The sequence below is a fragment of the Schistocerca cancellata genome, chromosome 6 (genome assembly GCF_023864275.1).
Source record: "Schistocerca cancellata isolate TAMUIC-IGC-003103 chromosome 6, iqSchCanc2.1, whole genome shotgun sequence".
Lineage (NCBI taxonomy): Eukaryota > Metazoa > Arthropoda > Insecta > Orthoptera > Acrididae > Schistocerca > Schistocerca cancellata.
The window spans coordinates 285,484,328-285,504,596 of NC_064631.1; the positions used below are offsets into that span (position 1 = coordinate 285,484,328).

Consider the following 20,269-nt stretch of genomic DNA (forward strand, 5'->3'; position numbering starts at 1 on the left):
GAGAGAATTGTTGTTTGATTAGCTCCGACTCAACAGTTGTACAAACAGTTCTGTTGGAGGAACATCTGCAACTGAGCATTGTACCAGAAGTTGAAAATACTGCTTCAATTGTAAAGTTCTTTTATTACCACACAACTGGTTTCAGGCTCTTATAAGCCCATCTTCAGGTGTCGTAACTTGGTGCTGTGGCCCCCAAGTCGCGCAGTGCTCAGGGACCACAGCATCAAGTTATGACACCTGAAGATGGCCTTATAAGAGCTCTAGTTATGACATCTGAAGTTGGGCTTATAAGAGTTAAAAACCGGTTGTGTGGTAATAAAAGAACTTTGCAACTGAAGCAGTATTTTCAACATATGAACAGTTGTACATATTTTGATTTTATTTTGTCTATATTTATTCTTATTGTACAACCCATTAATTTAATATGTTGTTTTAAACAGTAACATAGCAGATTTAACATTTGATATTGTAATACATTATGTAATTTAATTTTCAGGCGTAGATATTTAGCAGTTAAAAATTTAAACGATCCATCAGATGCTCTTCACAAAGTTCCTAGACACAGTAAATATGAAGTTGGAGCAGCACAGTGGAATCCTAGTTCAACTAATAAAGAATTATGTGCAATATCTGTGAGTACAGTAGATAATTTTATTCAATAATTAATTACTTACTAAAGATAAGCTTAATAAATACAGTAAACAAACATTCGTAAAATATGTTATCTGTTTCTTTCTGTTATGTAATTGAAGTGTAAATTAATTTTGTCTCTTTTCTGTGATTAACCCGTATCTTTCTCCCAGTTTTGTGTTTGGCTGGTACTTGCCATATAGGAACCCATGTACGTATAATAGGAGAATTCAACAGCACTGTCCTAATCAGAACCAGCAAGAAGTACATTAGAATATTTAATAATATTGTAATTAATATTTGTTTCAAGATGCACATGGGAAGGAAATTTACATTTTTATGACTTGCTTGTATGAATTCTATTAAGAAACAAACAGGTGACAAAGTAAGTAGTAGTGCTGGAACTTACAATAGTGTGTAGATTGTCATAAAGTCTATTCAAAGATTGTCTAGAGCCGTCTTGTTGTAAAGTGCAGAGATCATCACCAGCAATACAGTGATAGGTCTAAACATCATATGATTGAAGCCCAGATCAGCAGTAAACAAATGATGAGTTGATCCAAGTAGCAAGTAAACAAGAAAGTGGGTTGAAACTTCCTGGCAGATTAAAACTGTGTGCCGGACCGAGACTCAAACTCGGGACCTTTGCCTTTCGCAGGCAAGTGCTCTACCAACTGAGCTACCCAAGCACGACTCACCCCCATCCTCACAGCTTTACTTCTGCCAGTACCTCGTCTCCTACCTTCCAAACTTAACAGGAGCTCTCTTGCGAACCTTGTAGAACTAGCACTCCTGAAAGAAAGGATATTGCGGAGACATGGCTTAGCCACAGCCTGGGGGATGTTTCCAGAATGAGAAAGTTTGGAAGGTAGGAGACGAGGTACTGGCAGAAGTAAAGCTGTGAGGACGGGGCGTTAGTCGTGCTTGGGTAGCTCAGTTGGTAGAGCACTTGCCCGCGAAAGGCAAAGGTCCCGAGTTCGAGTCTCGGTCCAGCACACAGTTTTAATCTGCCAGGAAGTTTCATATCAACGCACACTCCGCTGCAGAGTGAAATTCTCATTCAAGAAAGTGGGTTGCTAATCTAGTGTTACCTGAAGACTGGTCCACACAGGCCAGTAATTTAGTCAAGTGACAAGTGATTTAAAAGCTTTTCTAAATGAGAAAACTGGAAGCGGGCTGTGGAATGTGCACTTCAAAGTGATTCACTTTGTGAGGATGAATCAAGAATTACACTGTGCAGCAGAGCTTATCCTAAAAGTGGTGAAAGGAGAGAATGAAAATGCAAATAAGAAAAAAAAATTGTACAAAAAGTGATTGATTAAAAGATTTTCATAGGTCACTGAATATGTTTTGTAGAGAACTCACAGAGGTAAAATCCACTGTACCAGTACTGAACTAAGAGAAACCATAGCTGCACAAACAAAACTGTAGGCCGTGTTGTACCTTCTAGGTACAGGACACAGTTTAAGGACCTTGTCATATGTCTTTTGACTTGATAAATCAACTGTTCCTGTATACCTATCTTGATGTTTTTAATTGCCTTCTTTCAAAACCCTGGTATTCTTGTTGCCTTTACCAAACAAATGATTTTGGCTGCCTTTGGTGCTTTATTTTTGTGCATGAGACATTTCACATTCCAAAGCATTCTGGTACTACAGTAACCAGTGACAAACTTGAATGTCGTATCGCCACTCCAACAAATAATGTTGCCAGTTCACAAGAAAACAAAGCTTGAGGAAGTGAGCAGTGTTGTGTATCCTACCAAACAGATGGTGCTCACACTTGTCCTGGGCACGCCGTTGGTAAATGAGTTGGGATGCAGTAAGCTCCTTGACTGGCTGCTGTCCAATTTGCTAAATGATTTTAATAAACTGTTTGATTAGTCTGTCTTGTCCACACATGTTTAGTTACCAAATAACTGTTCAATTGAAAAAATTACTGGCCTACTGCAAAATCAGTCCTAACATTCGGATCTTGTTGGAGGCTCTGGCAGCAATGCAGCGGCAATGGTCTGAATGTGATTTCAGAATCGACAATGTCACTATCAGATGTGGTGTGTTCTCAGATTCTGAAGTACTTGGTTGGGACACTAAATTCCTCTTCACTTAAGCTGGGAAATAAGGACGGAATCAGACAGTTTTGTGTGAGCTGAGTGGGAGTATTGGCGACCAAACTTGTGCCAGCCTTTGATGCTTTGAACCATAGAGATACAGAGATGAAAATCAATCATGAAGCAGACTTGTCCGATAGCATGGTAGTCTAAGGTATTTATGGTTTCTCGAAGCCAGCAACAGAATGACATGCGTGCCATTGGTCCAGCCCAAAGTGAGCATTGTTAGACCTTCCATGCAAACAGCTTCTGATGTTTCTGGTCACAGTGCACACTGCGTTTAATCAGATAAGTGTTCTTGTGTCAGCTAAAAGGCAGAGCCATGGTGGGCAGAGAATTGTGGAACCCTCTAGGCCAGACCATCAGTCGCTTCAGACAGGTGAATTACGCAAAAGGAAGTAGGCTTTCAGAATGTAGCTAGATGAGAGACATATATACAACAAGTGATGTGGTCAGCTAAGGTGTAATAAAATTTACAAAAGAACAATGATGATGAACTACGGAGACTGATGGGCAAGCTAAGCTCAATAGAGTTATTGAACTTTTTGGTGCAGACATTCTTCATTGCAGGTAACTTTTCCCAGGGAAATAGGTGCCCGGGACAGGCATATTTGATTATGATGATGATGATGATGATGATGATGATATTTGATTTGTGGGATGTTCAGCTGCGTGGTCATTAGTGCCCGAACAAATTCCCAATCCTTTCACTGTCCAGTCTTGCAAATTTTCCCAAATGATGATGAAACGATGAGGACAACACTGTGAATCTGATTTACTAATAATGCGTAAAATAAAGGAAAGTGACAGCTCTCCTGTAGCTGACTGATGGGTGGCATATAGAAACATGCAACAGAAAACAGTACTTACACGAGCTCTCTCTCTCTCTCTCTCTCTCTCTCTCTCTCTCTCTCTCTCTCTCTCTCTCTGTGTTTCTTTTTCTCTCTTTAATAAAAGTACACATTCACAAACGCAACCAGACAGAACCCAAATGCATGCATCTGTGGCTGGACCGAGACTAATAATTGATTATTGATAGCAGTTGCCTGGGTAGATGGTGGTTGGGAGGGGGTAGGGAAGGATGCATGAGGCAGGGAGGGTATAGCAGGATGGTGTGAGGTAGATCTTTTCACAGATGACTCAACAGCTGCACAACAAGATAAAGGAGTTCAGAGGGTAGAGTTCATACAAGCTAGAGAGAGGGTTGGAGTGGGGGGAAGTGGTGATTAAAAGGAAGACAAGGAGGAAAGAGAGAAAGGGAGGTGGGTGGAAAAGGAGAGAAGAGGGAGAGGAGAGAGAGAGAGAGAGAGAGAGAGAGAGAGAGAGAGAGATGATAGATGATAGATGATAGATGATGAGGGGGTGTGAAGTGGTGGGAGAAGGCAGTGTACAATCTGGACAGGGAATGGGTGGTGTAGAGAGAAGGGAAAATTTAGAATGAGGCTGTTGGAAACAGATTAGTGGAGGTTTAGTTCAGGGGGACAGCAAGAGCACAGGATGTGCTGGAGGGACAATTCCAACCTATGTAGGTGGAAAAGAACATCCAGGAATGTTGGTCATTGAGTTGAAAAATACCAGATGAAACATACTTCGGAATAGATGTTGAGGCTATGAACAAAAGAGCAAGACTGTCCCTGCCAAAAGAGCAAGAGTGTCCCTGCCGTGAGTCCAGATCATGAAAATGTCGTCACTAAATCTGAACTAGAGTGTTGACTGTGTAGGAAGGATTCTGGCAGATGGCCCATAAGTAAGTTAGAATACAATGATGCCATGTAAGTACCCATGGCAGTAGCAGGGATTTCTTCATAGATTTGATCTTCAAAACAGAAATAATTATGTGTCAGAATGTGGTTGGCTATGACAATTAAGTAGTGTTCCATGGCAACAAGGCCATGGGCGTGTGGAATGGTTTTGTGTGAGGACATTGAATCACAGTGATCAGCAAGGAGTCATGGTAAGGGGACAGGAGCTGTGGAAAGGCGGTGAAGGAAGTGTGTGCTATCTTGAAACAGGATGGGAGGTACAGACAGTAGTTTGGAGGTTTTGGTCACCAAAACGGAAGTTCGTTCTGTGGGAGCAGTGTACCGAGCTCCAATGGGAAGACCAGTTGGAGAAACCTGTGAGGGTAGGTTTGCGGAGTTTGCAGAATAGATAAAAGTTATGAGTGCAGGGATTGCTGGTGTCAGGATCTCTTATGTGCTCTACTCACTGAACTTTTCACATCTTTTTTGTTTAGTCCCTAAATTACCTGTCGAAACAAATGCCTCACACTATCCTGCTACCCCCTCCTCCCTTCATGGGTCCTTACCTACCTCTCCCCTTTCCCATCTGCCCAGGTAACTACTATTGATAATCAACAGTCAGTCTCAGCATGGCTGTGGGGGTGTACATTTGGGAGTCTGTGTGGTTTTGTGTGTGAATGGTTGTACTTTTACTAGAGAAAGAGCAAGAGCTCGAAAGCTAGTGTAAATACTGTTTGCATTTGTATGTTTTTATGCATTACACATCAGTCAGCTATAGTTGAGTGGTTGCCTTTCCTTTATTTTTCGTATTGTTTTACACAGGAACTTCCTTAGTTGATTCAATAATAATGTATGTTGCAACATGGGCTGCATACAGTGCAGTTATGTGAAATTGCAATGTCTTGAGTAATGGTTGGCTCAGTTGATACTGTTAATTCTAAAGTAGTATCCCCAAATGATAATTTAGATGCAGGGAATGGACAAGAATATGAAAACACCAAAAACACAACACATTACCATGCCTAATGCAGTGCAGGAATCCCATTGGCATTCAAAACAGCTTCCAGTCATCTCGGAATAGATAAATGCAGGTCCTGTATGACTTTTAATGGAATCATACCATTCTTCCTTCAAAATTGCTGTAAATTCATTTAATGATGATGGAGGTAGATTAGCAGCCACACACCTTCCTCTCCTAAATAAATGAAAAAAGCTCAATAACATGCAGATGTGGCAATTCATTCTCGTGCTCACAAAACAAGTTCTGGGTTATGTGGACTGTGTGACCAGGGGCCCCATCATCTTGGAACACAGCATCACCATTTGGGAACAAACATTGTACCATAGGATGGACCTGATCAGCCAAAATGCTCATATAATCCTTGGCAGTAATGTGATATTGTAGAGTAAGCATAAAGTTCATGGAATCCCATGATATATCTGCCGAAACCATCACTGAACCCCTACCTTGTATCATTCTTGGGATGTAAACCCGGCCAGAAGTGGGAAATGGTGTGAAAGAAGAATCATCCAACCAAATGACTTCCTTTCATTGCTCTATAGTCTTAAGTTAAATGGCTTTGGCACCACGTTTTCCTGCTATGGGCGTTTGCATCACTGGTGAGTGGTTGTGAAATTTCCACTTGCCCTGGAATTATCTGCTTATAAAGCTCCATTCGTATTGTTTTGATGTTGACATGGTTGCAAGTGCATCATTTAATTCGATGGTCCTTTTGCAGCTGTTGTCCATTTATTTTTCATCACAATCCTCTTCTTCTGCAGCTCATGGTGTAGTTGCTAGTGTTGCTGCCTCTGGATCATGGAGTCCCGGGTACAATTTCTGTAAGGGGTTGGGGATTTTCTCTGCCCATGTACTGGGTGTTTGTATTGCCCTCATCATTGTCGTCGTCATCATCATCATCATCATCATCATCATCATCATCATCATCATTCCTGACAGTGGCTAGATCAGACTGTGTAAAAATAGGGACTTTGTACAGGCACTGATGACTGCGCAGTTGAGTGCCCCAGAAACCAATCATCATCATCATCATCATCATCAATAATCCCCTTCAGTGACTGTCTCAACCTTTTTTCCCTCAATACGACTTTTTTTTTTTTATCCTCCACCATGGATCCTTACTCTGTGACAGTACTGAAAGGTTTTCCAATCCCTAGCCGAACCCCAGTCCCTCATACTATTCCTGCATTGTTGCCTAGCTCATGGAATCTCCCCCCCCCCAAATGACCTGACCATCAAATTACTCATCTCCAGCTCCAAGCTGTCTTCCCCAAAACCGAGCGAGGTGGCGCAGTGGTTAGCACACTGGACTCGCATTCGGGAGGACGACGGTTCAATCCCGTCTCCGGCCATCCTGATTTAGGTTTTCCATGATTGCCCTAAATCGCTTCAGGCAAATGCGGGATGGTTCCTTTGAAAGGGCACAGCCGATTTCCTTCCCTCACCCGAGCTTACGCTCCGTCTCTAATGACCTCATTGTCGACGGGACGTTAAACACTAATCTCCTCCTCTTCCCCAAACAATAACCCCCCCGCCCCCCTCTTTTTTTTAAAGATGGTTTGATGTGTCCTGTCACGAATTCCTCTGCTGTACCAATCTTTTCATCTCAGAGTAGCACTTGCAACTTACATCCTCAATTCCTCAGTTATTTTCTGGCTGCATTCCAATCTCTTGTTTTCCTCTACAGTTTTTACCCTCTACAGTTTCCTCTAGTACCATGGAAGTTATTCCTTGATGTCTTAACAGATGTACTGTCATCCTATCCTTTCTTCTTGCCAGTGTTTACCATGCATTCTGTGGAGAACCACCTCATTCCTTTCCTTATCAGTCTACCTAATTTTCAACATTCTTCTGTAGTGTCACATCTCAGATGCTTTGATGCTCTTGTGATCTGGATTTCCCACAGTCCATGTTTCAGTACCATAGAACATACATTCTTAGAGAGTTCTTCCTCGGACTAAGCCCTGTTTTCAATACCAGTGGGCTCCTCTTGGCCAGAAGTGCTCTTTTTGCCAGTGTTACTCTGCTTTTTATGCCCTCCCTGCTCCATCTGTTATGGGTTTTTTGCCACCTAAGTACCACAGTTCTGTGACTTTGTCTACTTCCTGATAAGCAGTTCTGATGTTATGTTTCTTGCTGTTCTCATGTTTGCTCTTTCTCGTTACTTTCATCTTTCTTTGATTTACTTCTGCCCATATTTAGTACTCAATGGACTGTTCGCTCCATTCAACAGATCTTGAAATTCTTATTTACCTTTACTAAGGATAGCAATGTCATCAGTGAATCTAATAATTGATATCCCTTCACCTTGAATTTTAATCCCACTCTTGAACCTGTCTTTTATTTTTGTCACTGCTTCTTTGGTTTATACATTAAATAGTGAAGGCAAATCCCTGCATATACCCTTTTTATATGAGCAATTCATTCTTGGTGTTCCAGCCTTATTGTTCCCTCTTGGTTCTTGTACGTATTATATATTACTGCCATTTCTCTACGCCTTATGCCTATTTTTCTCAGAATTTTGAACATCTTGTACCATTTTACACTATCAAATGCTTTTTCCAGGTCAACAAATGCTATGAACATATCTTAATTTTTCTTTGATCTTGCTTCCATTATCAACAACAATGTCAGCCCAACCTCTTTGGTGACTTTACCTTTCTTGAAACGAAAATGATCATCATCTAATGACCATCATCTAACAGCTCCTCAGTTTTTGTTTCCATTCTTCTGTATATTTTTCTTGTCAGCAACATGGATGCATTTGCTGTTAAGCTGATTGCCCAATAACACTCTTACGTGTTGGCTGTCACAATCTTCAGATTTGTGTGGATGATGTTTTTCCAAAAGTCTGATGTTATATTGCCAGTCTTATACGTTCTACACTTCAACATGATCAGTCATTTTGTTGCCAATTCCCTCACTGATTTTAGAAATTCTGATTCTGATACCGGATCCTCTATCCCTTCCCAGTCGACTCCTGTTTCTTCTTCTATCACGTCATCAGACAGTTCCTCCCCCTCATAGAGGCCTTCAGTGTACTCTTTCCGCCTGTCTGCTCTCTCCTCTGCATTTAACAGTGGAATTTCCATTGCACTCCTAATGTTGCCGCTATAGATTATAATTTTGCCAAAGGTTGTTTTGACCTTTATCTATTCAATTTTGGTTAATCAATAATTCTCATCAACCTAGGCGTGCCAAACCATGTAAACCAGGCCCAAACTCCTTGCTCTGCCTCTGCTTCATCCATAAAATCCTCCTGCTGTGCAGTCCCAAATTTCTGCATCCCATCTCCCAGACTGAAACGCTTGCCTTCCAGGAACTAGAGCAGCATTCACAACACCACCTTAAAAAACTGTACAATCTATTGGTCTCGTATTCCAGCTTTGGACCCTCACTATTCATTGCCACTACAAGAACCTCCATCAAACCTCCTGTTAACCCCCTCATAGCCACCAAAATGTGCCATTCAGTTGTTCCAAACTTAGCACACTCTGAGAAACTCACTTTCCAATATTACAGAACTCAGAGCCTAAACACACCCACAACACAATCATGAACCTCTCCTCCAAAAACCTCATTCTCACAGAAGTACTTGTCCTTTCTAAAGGCATTATACTTTGTCCCACTCTCAGATTCAGTCATAATGGACATGATAAAGACCTTCTCTCCTTCTCTCACACTCTGTAGTGGAAACACTTTTTCATCACTATCCAAACCAACAAACCAATCAGACTCAATTCAAAACCAGTACTGCACCCAGATCATCCCTTGTTAACTTTCCAGAATTTCCTAATCTCAAACCTTGTTTCACATCATTCCTCAAATCTCTTGACATGGAAACCAATCTCTTATCTGCTGAAAGAACAGCAATCCACCCTATAAAAGCTGATCCTAACCTTATAATCCTACCTGCTGACAAGGGCTCCACAACTGTGACTACGAAATAGCGATTACCAGGCAGATGGACTCCATCAGCTGTCAGATACATCCATCTACAGTCCCTGCCACACTGGCCCCATTCCAGATATCTAGTAATATCTCCAATCCCTCCTTAAATACCTAGGTCCATTCCAGATCAACTCCCCTGAGTATCTCTCTCTCCTCAGCCCCACCATTTCTCACACTCCTATCTTCTATATCTACATGCTTCCTAACACACATAAACCCAATCACCAAGGATATCTCATTGTGGCTGGTTACTGTGCCCCCTCAGAGAGAATCTCTGCCCTTGTTGACCAACACCTTCAGTATACTTTACGCAACCTACCCTCTTACATGAAGAGGACTGATCGTTTCCTGTACTGACACTCTACATTTCCATTTCCTTTACCACCCTGCACACTGCTCATCGTTGTCAATGCCAGCTCCCACCCCAATAACGTCCCCAGTGCCCTTTCCTTGCTTCTAATGAACAATATGTTTCCCAAGTCCGACTGACTCTGAACTTAGAACCTGTTTCCTGTACACCATGACCAGTTGTATCATCATCCACAATTATGTCTTATTTGAAGACAACACCTAAAAACAAATCTATGGTACAGCAATGAGCGACCACATGATGCCATCCTATTCATGAGCCTTCTCTCCAACACTTACCCTGACCTCAATGTAAAACCTGTTGCCCCCCAGTCCTCTCATGGGCATCACCTATCTGGTCAAAGGCAGGGCCACTTGTAAAAGCAGCCTCATGATCTACCGGCTTAGCTGCGACCACAATGCTGCATTCTACATGAGAATGACTACTAACAAGCTGTCTGTCCATATGAATGACCCACCATACTGTGGTCAAGAGACATCTGGACCTCCCATTTGCTGAGCATGCCTCTCAGCACTAAGTTCTCAACTTAAATGAGAATGTCACAGCCCATGCCTTCTGTATTCTTCCTATGAGTACCAGATTTGCTGTATTGCCTAGGTGGGAACCATCTCTGCAATATATCTGTCGTTTCTGTAACCCCCCTTGACCCCAGCCTTCACTAGTCCCTGTTCACCACCTACCTGTCCACTTCCCTGCTTTCCCACTCTAGCCCTACTCATGTCTTCTGTCCTGCCAGTGCACATTCATTCTCGTTTCCCCTTCTTTATTCCTCCTTTCTTGTCCCCCTCTCCCCAGCACTTCCTTTTGATGCTGCAACTAGCTGCCCACTATCCTGTTCCTATCACATCCATATGCTCTCCCACAGGCAGCAATAGCTTCTTTGCCCACCCCTGCCTCACCCTCCCCCCTCTCCCCCACACACCTCTTCCCTACCCCCAAACCCTCCTCCTCCCCCCCACCCAGCCCTGCATAGATAGCTTCTCACCTCAGACGCAGTCTCAATAGGGTATTGTTGCCCAGTGACAAAAGTGGCCATGTCCATGTGAGCTGAAATATGTGTGTGTGTGTGTGTCTTTTATTTTGTCTGAGTTTCCTTTGTCTGATGAAGAACTTAATCTGATTGCTAAATAATAGCAGTTATTTTTCAGTGTGCCTGTCTGTCACTCGTTGCCTCCTCTTTGTGGTTAGTGGCAGTCTATCTTTTTCATATTATTGTTGTTCTACTCATCCAGTAAGTCTCCACTAACCTGGGGTTCTGGGTGACTTTTCTAAACTGTTCCCATTTCGCTAAAACCTCTCCAGCCCTTTTCCTTCACCCCTCTCCATTCCCCTTCACCTCTTCTGCCAGAAGGAGGAGCCACGGGCTCCGATAGCTTGTATATTTAAAAAAAAAAAAGAGGTTCATATAGCTCTGAGCATTATGGGACTTAACTTCTGAGGTCATCAGTCCCCTAGAACTTAGAACTACGTAAACCTAACTACCCTAAGGACATCACACACATCCATGCCCGAGGCAGGATTCGAACCTGCGACCTTAGCGGTCTCGTGGTTCCAGACTGTAGCGCCTAGAACCGCTCGGCCACTCTGGCCGGCTGCGTGTAAAAGTTAAATCCTTTTGTGTGTGTTCCCCTGCCGCCACTTGGTGTGTGTGTGTGTGTGTGTGTGTGTGTGTGTGTGTGTGTGTGTGTGTGTGTGTGTTGTATATATTTGTGGTTTTTGGATGTTTGGTATGTGTAGAATTACCGTTTTATTCTTGTATTCACAGAGCAACCAGAGAGTTGAAATATTGTCATGGAGTAATGGTGATCTTATTCAGACTCATTCACTCCGTGCTCACACAAGAGTAATTAGTGATCTCAACTGGCACCGTTTTGATCCCAATTTATTGGCCAGCTGTTCAATTGATACCTTCATTCACATATGGGATGTGAGAGATCAGAGACGACCTGCCCTATCTTTATCAGCTGTGGGTAAGTATTTCTTGTGACTGTTATATTATTCCTTGCAAACAGAGGAGAGTCATAGTTGACTAATACCAGTATGATACATTTTACAGTTAAAGAAAATAAGCAAAAAATACCTATCACAGACCCCTTCTCTACATCAAAGAGAAACACGAAAGACTACAGTGGTAGTCAAAATACAAAATCAAATTAAAAATGATCTAGACATTACTTGGTCTGAAGAATAAACAAAGATAGACAGCGGAAAAATGTGATAGTCTACTTAATACGCATAGCCTTGATTTTCATGTCCTAGGTTCTCCAGAAAAATTCTAAATGCACCACCTGACTTTTGTTATTGTGTTATTATATCATAATTTCAATTTTGACACAAATATTTGATGAAACAAATGAGAAAAATATGATACATTTTATTTTATATTAATTTTGGTACAATATAACTTAAAATTTTATAAATTTTGGCAATACTGAATGAACAGCCCAGTTTTCCCAATTATGGTGCACCTTCACTTATCTGTTAAGTTTTTGATTAGTTAACTGTGATGAAGTAACGGTTGAGTTTATAGAAGTGCTACACAACGTTGATATCAGCTGTTACCTAGTAAATGTGAGTTGTATCTCCACTCTCTGACATTCAGTTGTTGTTGTTGTTGTTGTTGTGGTCTTCAGTCCAGAGACTGGATTGATGAAGCTCTCCATGCTACTCTATCCTGTGCAAGCTGCTTCATCCCAAGTAACTACTGCACCCTACGTCCTATTGAATCTCCTTCATCCCTTGGTCTCCCCCTACGATTTTTATCCCCCACACTGCCCTCCAATACTAAATTGGTGATCCCTTGATGCCTCAGAACATGTCGTACCAAACGATCCCTTCCTCTAGTCAAGTTGTGCCACAAATTCCCCTTCTCCTCAATTCTATTCAGTACCTCCTCATTAGTTACGTGATCTACCCACCTGATCTTCAGCATTCTTCTATAGCACCACATTTCGAAAGCTTCTAATCTCTTCTTGTCTAAATTATTTAGCATCCATGTTTTACATCCTAACAGGGCTTCACTCCATACAAATACTTTTAGAAAAGACTTCCTGACACTTAAATCTATACTCGATGTTAACAAATTTCGCTTCTTCAGAAACACTTTCCCTGCCATTGCCATTCTACATTTTATATGCTCTCTACTTCATCCATCATCATTTATTTTGCTCCCCAAATAGCAAAACTCGTCTACTAATTTAAGTGTCTCATTTCCTAATCTTAATTACCTCTGCATCACCTGATTTAATTAGACTACATACCATTATCCTCATTTTGCTGCTGTTGCTGTTCATCTTATATCCTCCTTTCAAAGCACTGTCCGTTCCCATCAACTGCTCTTCCAAGTCCTTTGCTGTCTCTTACAGAATTTCAATGTCATCAGCAAACCTCAAAGTTTTTATTTCTTCTCCATGGATTTTAATTCCTACTCCAAATTTTTCTTTTGTTTCCTTTACTGCTTGCTCAATATACAGATTGAATAACGTTGGGGATAGGCTACAACCCTGTCTCACTCCCTTTCCAACCACTGCTTCTCTTTCATGCCCCTCAATTCTTATAACTGCCATCTGATTTCTGTACAAATTGTAAATAGGCTTTTGCCCTCTGTATTTGAGATCCATCACTTTCAGAATTTGAAAGAGAGTAGTATTCCAGTGAACATTGTCAAAAGCTTTCTCTAAGTCTACAAATGTTGTAAATGTAGGTTTTTTCTTACTTAATCTATCTTCTTATATAAGTCGTAGGGTCAGTATTGCCTTGTGTGTTCCAAAATTTCTGCGGAATCCAAACTGATCTTCCCCAAGGTTGGCTTCTACTGGTTGTTCCATTTTTCTGTAAAGAATTCGTGTCAGTATTTTGCTGCTGTGACTTATTAAGCTAATAGTTCAGTAATTTTCACACCTGTCAACACCCGCTTTCTTTGGGATTGGAATTATTATATTCTTCTTGAAGTCTGAGGGTATTTAGCCTGTCTCATACATCTTGCTCACCAGATGGTAGAGTTTTGTTAGGACTGGCTCTCCCAAGGCTATCAGTAGTTCTAATGGAATGTTGTCTACTCCCGGGGGCTTGTTTCTACTTAGGTCATTTAGTGCTCTGTCAAATTCTTCACGCAGTATCATATCTCCCATTTCATCTTCATCTACTTTCTCTTCCATTTCCCTCAAGTACACGGCCCACGTATAGACCCTCTATATACTTCTTCCACCTTCCTGTGTTCCCTTCTTTGCTTAGGTTGTGTTTTCCAACTCAGATCTTGATATTCATGCAGGTGGTTCTCTTTTCTCCAAAGGTCTCTTTAATTTTCCTGTAGGCAGTATCTATCTTACCCCTAGTGAGATAAGCCTCTACATCCCTACATTTGTCCTCTAGCCATCCCTGCTTAGCCATTTTGCACTTCCTGTCGATCTCATTTTTGAGACGTTTGTATTCCTTTTTGCCTGCTTCATTTACTGCATTTTTATATTTCCTCCTTTCATGAATTAAATTCAATATTTCTTCTTTTACCCAAGGATTTTCTACTAGCCCTCATCTTTTTACTTACTTGATCCTCTGCTGCCTTCACTATTTCATCTCTCAAAGCTACCCATTCTTCTTCTACTGTATTTCTTTTTCCTGTTCTTGTCAATTGTTACCTAATGCTCTCTCTGAAACTCTCTGCAAGCTCTGATTCTTTCAGTTTATCCAGGTCCCATCTCCTTAAATTCCCACCTTTTTGCTGTTTCTTCAGTTTTAATCTACAGGTCATAACCAATAGATTGTGGTCAGAGTCCACAATTGCCCCTGGAAATGTCTTACAATTTAAAACCGGGTTCCTGACTCTCTGTCTTACCATTATGTAATATATCTGAAATGTTTCAGTGTCTACAGGCCTCTTCCACGTATACAACCTTCTTTTATGATTCTTAAACCAAGTGTTAGCTATGATTAAGTTATGCTCTGAGCAAAATTCTACTAGGTTGCTTCTTCTTTCATTCCTTACCCCCATTCAGTATTCACCTACTGATTTTCCTTCTCTCCCCTTTCCTACTATCAAATTCCAGTTCCCCATGACTATTAAATTTTCATCTCCCTTCACTATCTGAATAATTTCTTTTGTACCATCATACATTTATTCAATCCCTCCGTCATCGGCGGAGCTAATTGGCATATAAACTTGTACTCTTGTGGTAGGTGTGGGCTTCGTTTCTATCTTGGCTACAATAAGGGATTCATTATGCTGTTTGTAGTAGCTGACGTGTGCTCCTACTTTTCTATTCATTATTAAACCTACTCCTGCATTACCCCTATTTGATTTTGTGTTTATCACTCTGTACTCACCTGACCAGAAGTCTTGTTCCTCCTGCCAGCGAACTTCACTTATTCCCACTATATCTAACTTCAACTTGTCCATTTCCCTTTTTAAATTTTGTAACCTACCTGCTCGATTTAGGTATCTGACATTCCATGCTCTGATCCGTAGAATGCCAGTTTTCTTTCTCCTGATAACAACATCCTTCTAAGTAGTCCCGCCCGGAGATCCAAACAGGGGATTATTTTACCTCCGGAACATTTTACCTAAGAGGATGCCATCATCATTTAACCATACAACAAAGCTGCATGCCCTCGGGAAAAATTATGGCTGTGTTTTCCCCTTGCTTTCACCCATTCACAGCACCAGCACAGCAAGGCCATTTTGGTTAGTGTTACAAGGCCAGATCAGTCAATCACCCAGACTGTTGCCCCTGCAACTACAGAAAAGACTTCTGCCCCTCTTCAGGAACCACAAATTTGTCTGGCCTCTCAACAGATACTCCTCCGTTGTGGTTGCACCTATGGTATGGCTATCTGTATCGCTGAGGCACGCAAGCCTCCCCACCAACGGCAAGCTCCATGGTTCGTGGGGAAGAGGGGGGGGGGGTGGTAGTAACTCATGCTGTCTATAGACATTATTTTTACTTGTAGTGTTGTGGTTTTTGTTTGCTCAGTTCATCCTCGGTTCACTCTCAGTATTAACAACAAATACCATTATGTTTTGCCATGTAAGTGTAAGAATTCTGAAGCCCTGAGGAGTTTTGTGAAAGATGTTCGTACATAATGTTACTGCATTCCTTTTTAGATTAAATACATTTCTGACCGTATCTGCAATGCTCCAGAAGATTATGCCATAAGACATTATTGAATGAAAATATGCTGCTAATCTCGTCCCAAGGTCAACACAGTGAGAGAGATTTTTAAGTATGTTGAGCAATACTCTCTCTCTCTCACTCTGTAAAAAAAAAAAAAAAAAAAAAAAAAAAAAAAAAAAAAAAAAAAAAAAAAAAAAACACACACACACACACACACACACACACACACACACACACACACACACACATTCGCTCCCATATGTGTTCAACAATAATATTGCACACACCTCCTCCCCTTTCTCTGTGTCCACCTCTTCCTCCTCCTATCTCCGTCTACCTTGTCCTCCCACCTCTATTTGTACACGCGCGCAGTTCATGATCTAGTGGCTTGAGTTGCTGTCTCTCGATCAGGGGGTCCTGGGTTCGATTCCCGGCTGGGTTGGGGATTTTCTCCATCCTGGGTCTGGATGTTTGTGTTGCCCTCATCATTCGGGTTAGTGGTGAGACTGAACAGTGAAAATATTGGGCATTTATACAGGTGCAAATGACCACGCAGTTGAGTGTCCCGCAAAACAAATATCATCATCATTGTCCTCATCATCTATTTATCCATCTCCTCCTGCCCATTCTATCCTCCCCCCCCCCCCTCTCTCTGCTTATCTCCTACCCACCTTCTCTGTCCTTCACCCCATCAACTCCTCCCCCTCCCCCTCCCCCTCCCCCTACCTTTCCGCCTCCATGGCTCCCTCTCTCTCCATGTCCATGTCCATGTCCATCTTCATCTCAATCTCCATCTCCTCCTCCCATCTCTGCCTATTTACTCCACTTTCCAGTCCATCTCCTCCTTCCATCTCCATCCATTTGCCCCTCTTCCCTCTCCATCTCCTCCTCCTCCCATATCCTTTGACCCACATCTCTTTGCCCATACTCTATCCCGCTGCTCTCTGTCCTTCCCCCCTTGCCCCCAACTCTCATTCCATCTCCTCCTGCCCCCTCTCCCCATCCATAGCCTCCTGCTCCCTCTCTCTGACCATCCCTTCCTCTGTCCATCTCAGCCTTGCCCAACCACAAAACATAAAACACATTGATGAAGCAGGCCGATACTACTCCTACAACATGTCTGTCATCCAGACAAATTTTTGCCCATATCTCTGTTCTTATTGGAGCTGGTACTTGGGAAATTTGCTGTTTATGTGACAAATTGGGTTGAAATCTATACCCCCTGCCCCCTTCTTCCTTACTTTGGTTTGCACATTTGCTCACACTTTTAAAACTTTGTGTATTCTGCAGCTACTTCTACATTAATTCCCTGCAAGCCATTTTTTAATGTATTTCAGATATTACATAGGATGCAATTATCTCTCTCTCTCTCTCTCTCTCTCTCTCTCTCTCTCTCTCTCACACACACACACACACACACACACACACACACACCACCACCACCACCACCATCCTTCCCTCCCTCCCTCCCTCCTCTGACATTGTTGGTTGTGTAGCTCATGTGATGGTACTAACTGTCTATTGTAAGTTATGTGAAAATAGTAGTTTAATTGGGTAATAACATGTTTCAGCGGGGGCATCACAAGTGAGATGGAATCGTCTGTCCAGATATCTCCTTGCTACTGCACATGACGGAGATGTCAAGTTATGGGACCAAAGAAAAGGAACAGCACCTGTACAGTACATTGCTGCTCATTTATCAAAGGTTTCTTTTCTCATAATTGAAGCATCGGGTTAAATTTTTCAGTCCATTCTAATCTGTTTTTCTAATAGCCATTGTTTTTGTAGATACATGGTTTGGATTGGAGCCCCAATCATGAAAATCAACTTGCCACATCCAGCCAGGACTGCACTGTGAAATTTTTTGATATTACAAATCCTAGAAGAGCTGAAAATATTTTGACAACCTCTTCACCTGTATGGCGAGCCCGGTACACAGTAAGTTTATACTTACAAATTTAATTTACCTAATTTACTAGTTTTTATTAATGTGCCAGAGCAGTGTCAGCTATATTAGCTGATTTATTGGTCTGATACTAGTTATCATGATGCATTTGTTTAGACCCTAGATTGACATTTTGGGGGATGATAATGCAAATTCCTACCAGGAATTTTTTTCTACACAGAGGTGACAAAAGTCATGGGATAACAATGTGCACTTATAAGAGGCATAAAAGGGCAGTGGATTGTACTCAAGTGATCCCTGTGAAAAGGTTTCTGATGTGATTATGGCCACCTGATGGAAATTTACAGACTTTGGACATGGAATGATAGTTGAAGCTAGATGCACAGGACAGTCCATTTTGGACATCGTTAGGAAATTCAATATTCCAAGATCCACAGTGTCAGAAGTGTGCCACGAATGCCAAGAATGCCTTTTGTGTAGAGTTTTCAGTGCTAACAGACAAATGACAATGCATGAAATAACTGCAGAAATCAATGTGGGATGTATGACGAATGTACCATTAAAGACGGTGTGGTGAAATTTGGCATTAATGGACTATGGCAGCTGACAACTGACATGAGTGCCTTTGCTAATGGCACAACAGTGCTTGCAACACTTCTCCTGAGCTCATGACCAAATTGGTCGGACCCTAGACAAATGGAAGACTGTGGCCTGATCTGATGAGTCCTGATTTCAGTTCATAAGAACTGATGGTAGGGTCCGAGTGGAGTCCAGACCCCACAAAGCTGTGAACCCAAGTTGTCAACAAGGCACTGTGCGAACTTGTGATGGCTCCATAATTGTGTATGCCGTGTTTACATGGAATGGGCTGGGTCCTGTGGTCCAACTGAACCAATCATTGACTGGAAATGGTTATGTTGGGGTACTGGGAGACCATTTGCAGCCATTTGTGAACGACATGTTCTCAAAAAATGATGCATTTTTTATGGACGACACTTGCCATGTCTTTGGGCCACAATTGTTTGCATTTGGTTTGAAGAACATTCTGGACAACGCATGTGCCTGACATGAATCCCATGAAACATTTATGGGACATAATCGAGAGGTCACTTGCTACACAAAGTCTACACCAGCAGCACTTTCACAGCTATGGATGACTACAAAGGCAGCATGGATCAATATTTCTGCAGTGGCCTTGTTGAGTCCATGCTACATTGAGTTGCTGCAGTATGCCAGGCAAAAGGAGGTCCAACACGATAGTAGGAGGTATCACATGACTTTTATCACCTCAGTATATGATTTCTAGCTATATCGGAGTCAGAAAAAGAAATGGTAAAAACAGTGAAGGACCCAGCAGTAGTGCAAGTGATGTGGGCTTGAGAATCAACTCAGAAAAGATAGAAAGGATGGAACCAAGCAGAAGGATGAACTGCAACATGACTGAGGATTTACAAATTGAAGAGATGAAGTTTAAGGTAGTTGGGAACTTTAAATACTTGGGATCATAATTCAGCCAGAGAAGTAACATCCAGCTAAAAGCAAACCAAGAAATTGTTAATGCTTTCACATTGTATAAGTGCCTAAAACATATCATGAAATCAAGGGTAATCTCAACAAAAGTTAAAATAACAGTACATAATACAATAATTGCCACAATGCTGTTATCTGGCATAATAACATTGAATACCAGCAAGAGTGATAGAGAAAAACTGATTGTGTTTGAGAAAAAGATCATGGTAAAGAATTTTGGGCCAAAGAAGGAAGAAAAAAAAAATTGAGGAAAATGGTGTGATGAATCTGCCTGATGTTCTACAAAAAGCAAAATTAGGTGACTAAAATGGGCTGGACATGTTGCAATAATGACAGATGATGCTATTCCAGGAGTAATGTTGATAGGAACGCTAGATGAAAAGCACCCATGGGCAGACCAATCAAGCACAAAATGGGAGGATGGACTATGGGAAGACTTGCAACAAGTAGAATTCCCAGGAAATGATCTGCAAGCTCCCTCACTGCCGGTTAAGTAAGTATGATTTCTCTGAATTACAAAAGGCAAATACCAGAATGACTTCTTTTAAAACGGAAAGTACCAGAATAGTTTATTTTAAAATGGCAAATATGAGAATGGCTTCTTTTAAAATGGCAAATACCAGAAAGGCTTCTTTTAAAATTGCAAATACCAGAATGATTTTTATTAAAATGGCACTTTTGATTTGATCATCTCTTTATTCCACCATTTTACGTAGATTCTTAGAGACCAGTCCAACATTTGATAATAGAATAAGTTATTGACATCCATTGAAATCTACGCAAAGGTTGAGACAAACAAATCCATAATATTTCAGCAAATACGCATCAGAATTAATGAGTGAAATAGAAAACATAAAAGGAATCCTAATTCACTACATACTTAAGGAAACAATCTACACAAT

General features: G+C 41.5%; 1 protein-coding gene across 4 annotated transcripts in view; it reads left to right on the top strand.

Annotated features, from left to right (window-relative positions):
* The window catches only part of LOC126088526 (GATOR complex protein WDR59), a 271,830-nt gene that overhangs the window by 54,511 nt on the left and 197,050 nt on the right, over positions 1 to 20,269 (top strand). For all 4 annotated transcript variants that reach the window (XM_049906688.1, XM_049906689.1, XM_049906690.1 and 1 more), the window contains exons 3-6: positions 497 to 632; positions 11,590 to 11,794; positions 17,503 to 17,636; positions 17,720 to 17,869. In XM_049906688.1, coding sequence (XP_049762645.1) covers positions 497 to 632; positions 11,590 to 11,794; positions 17,503 to 17,636; positions 17,720 to 17,869 — 625 coding nt within the window. The remainder of the gene's footprint in view (positions 1 to 496; positions 633 to 11,589; positions 11,795 to 17,502; positions 17,637 to 17,719; positions 17,870 to 20,269) is intronic.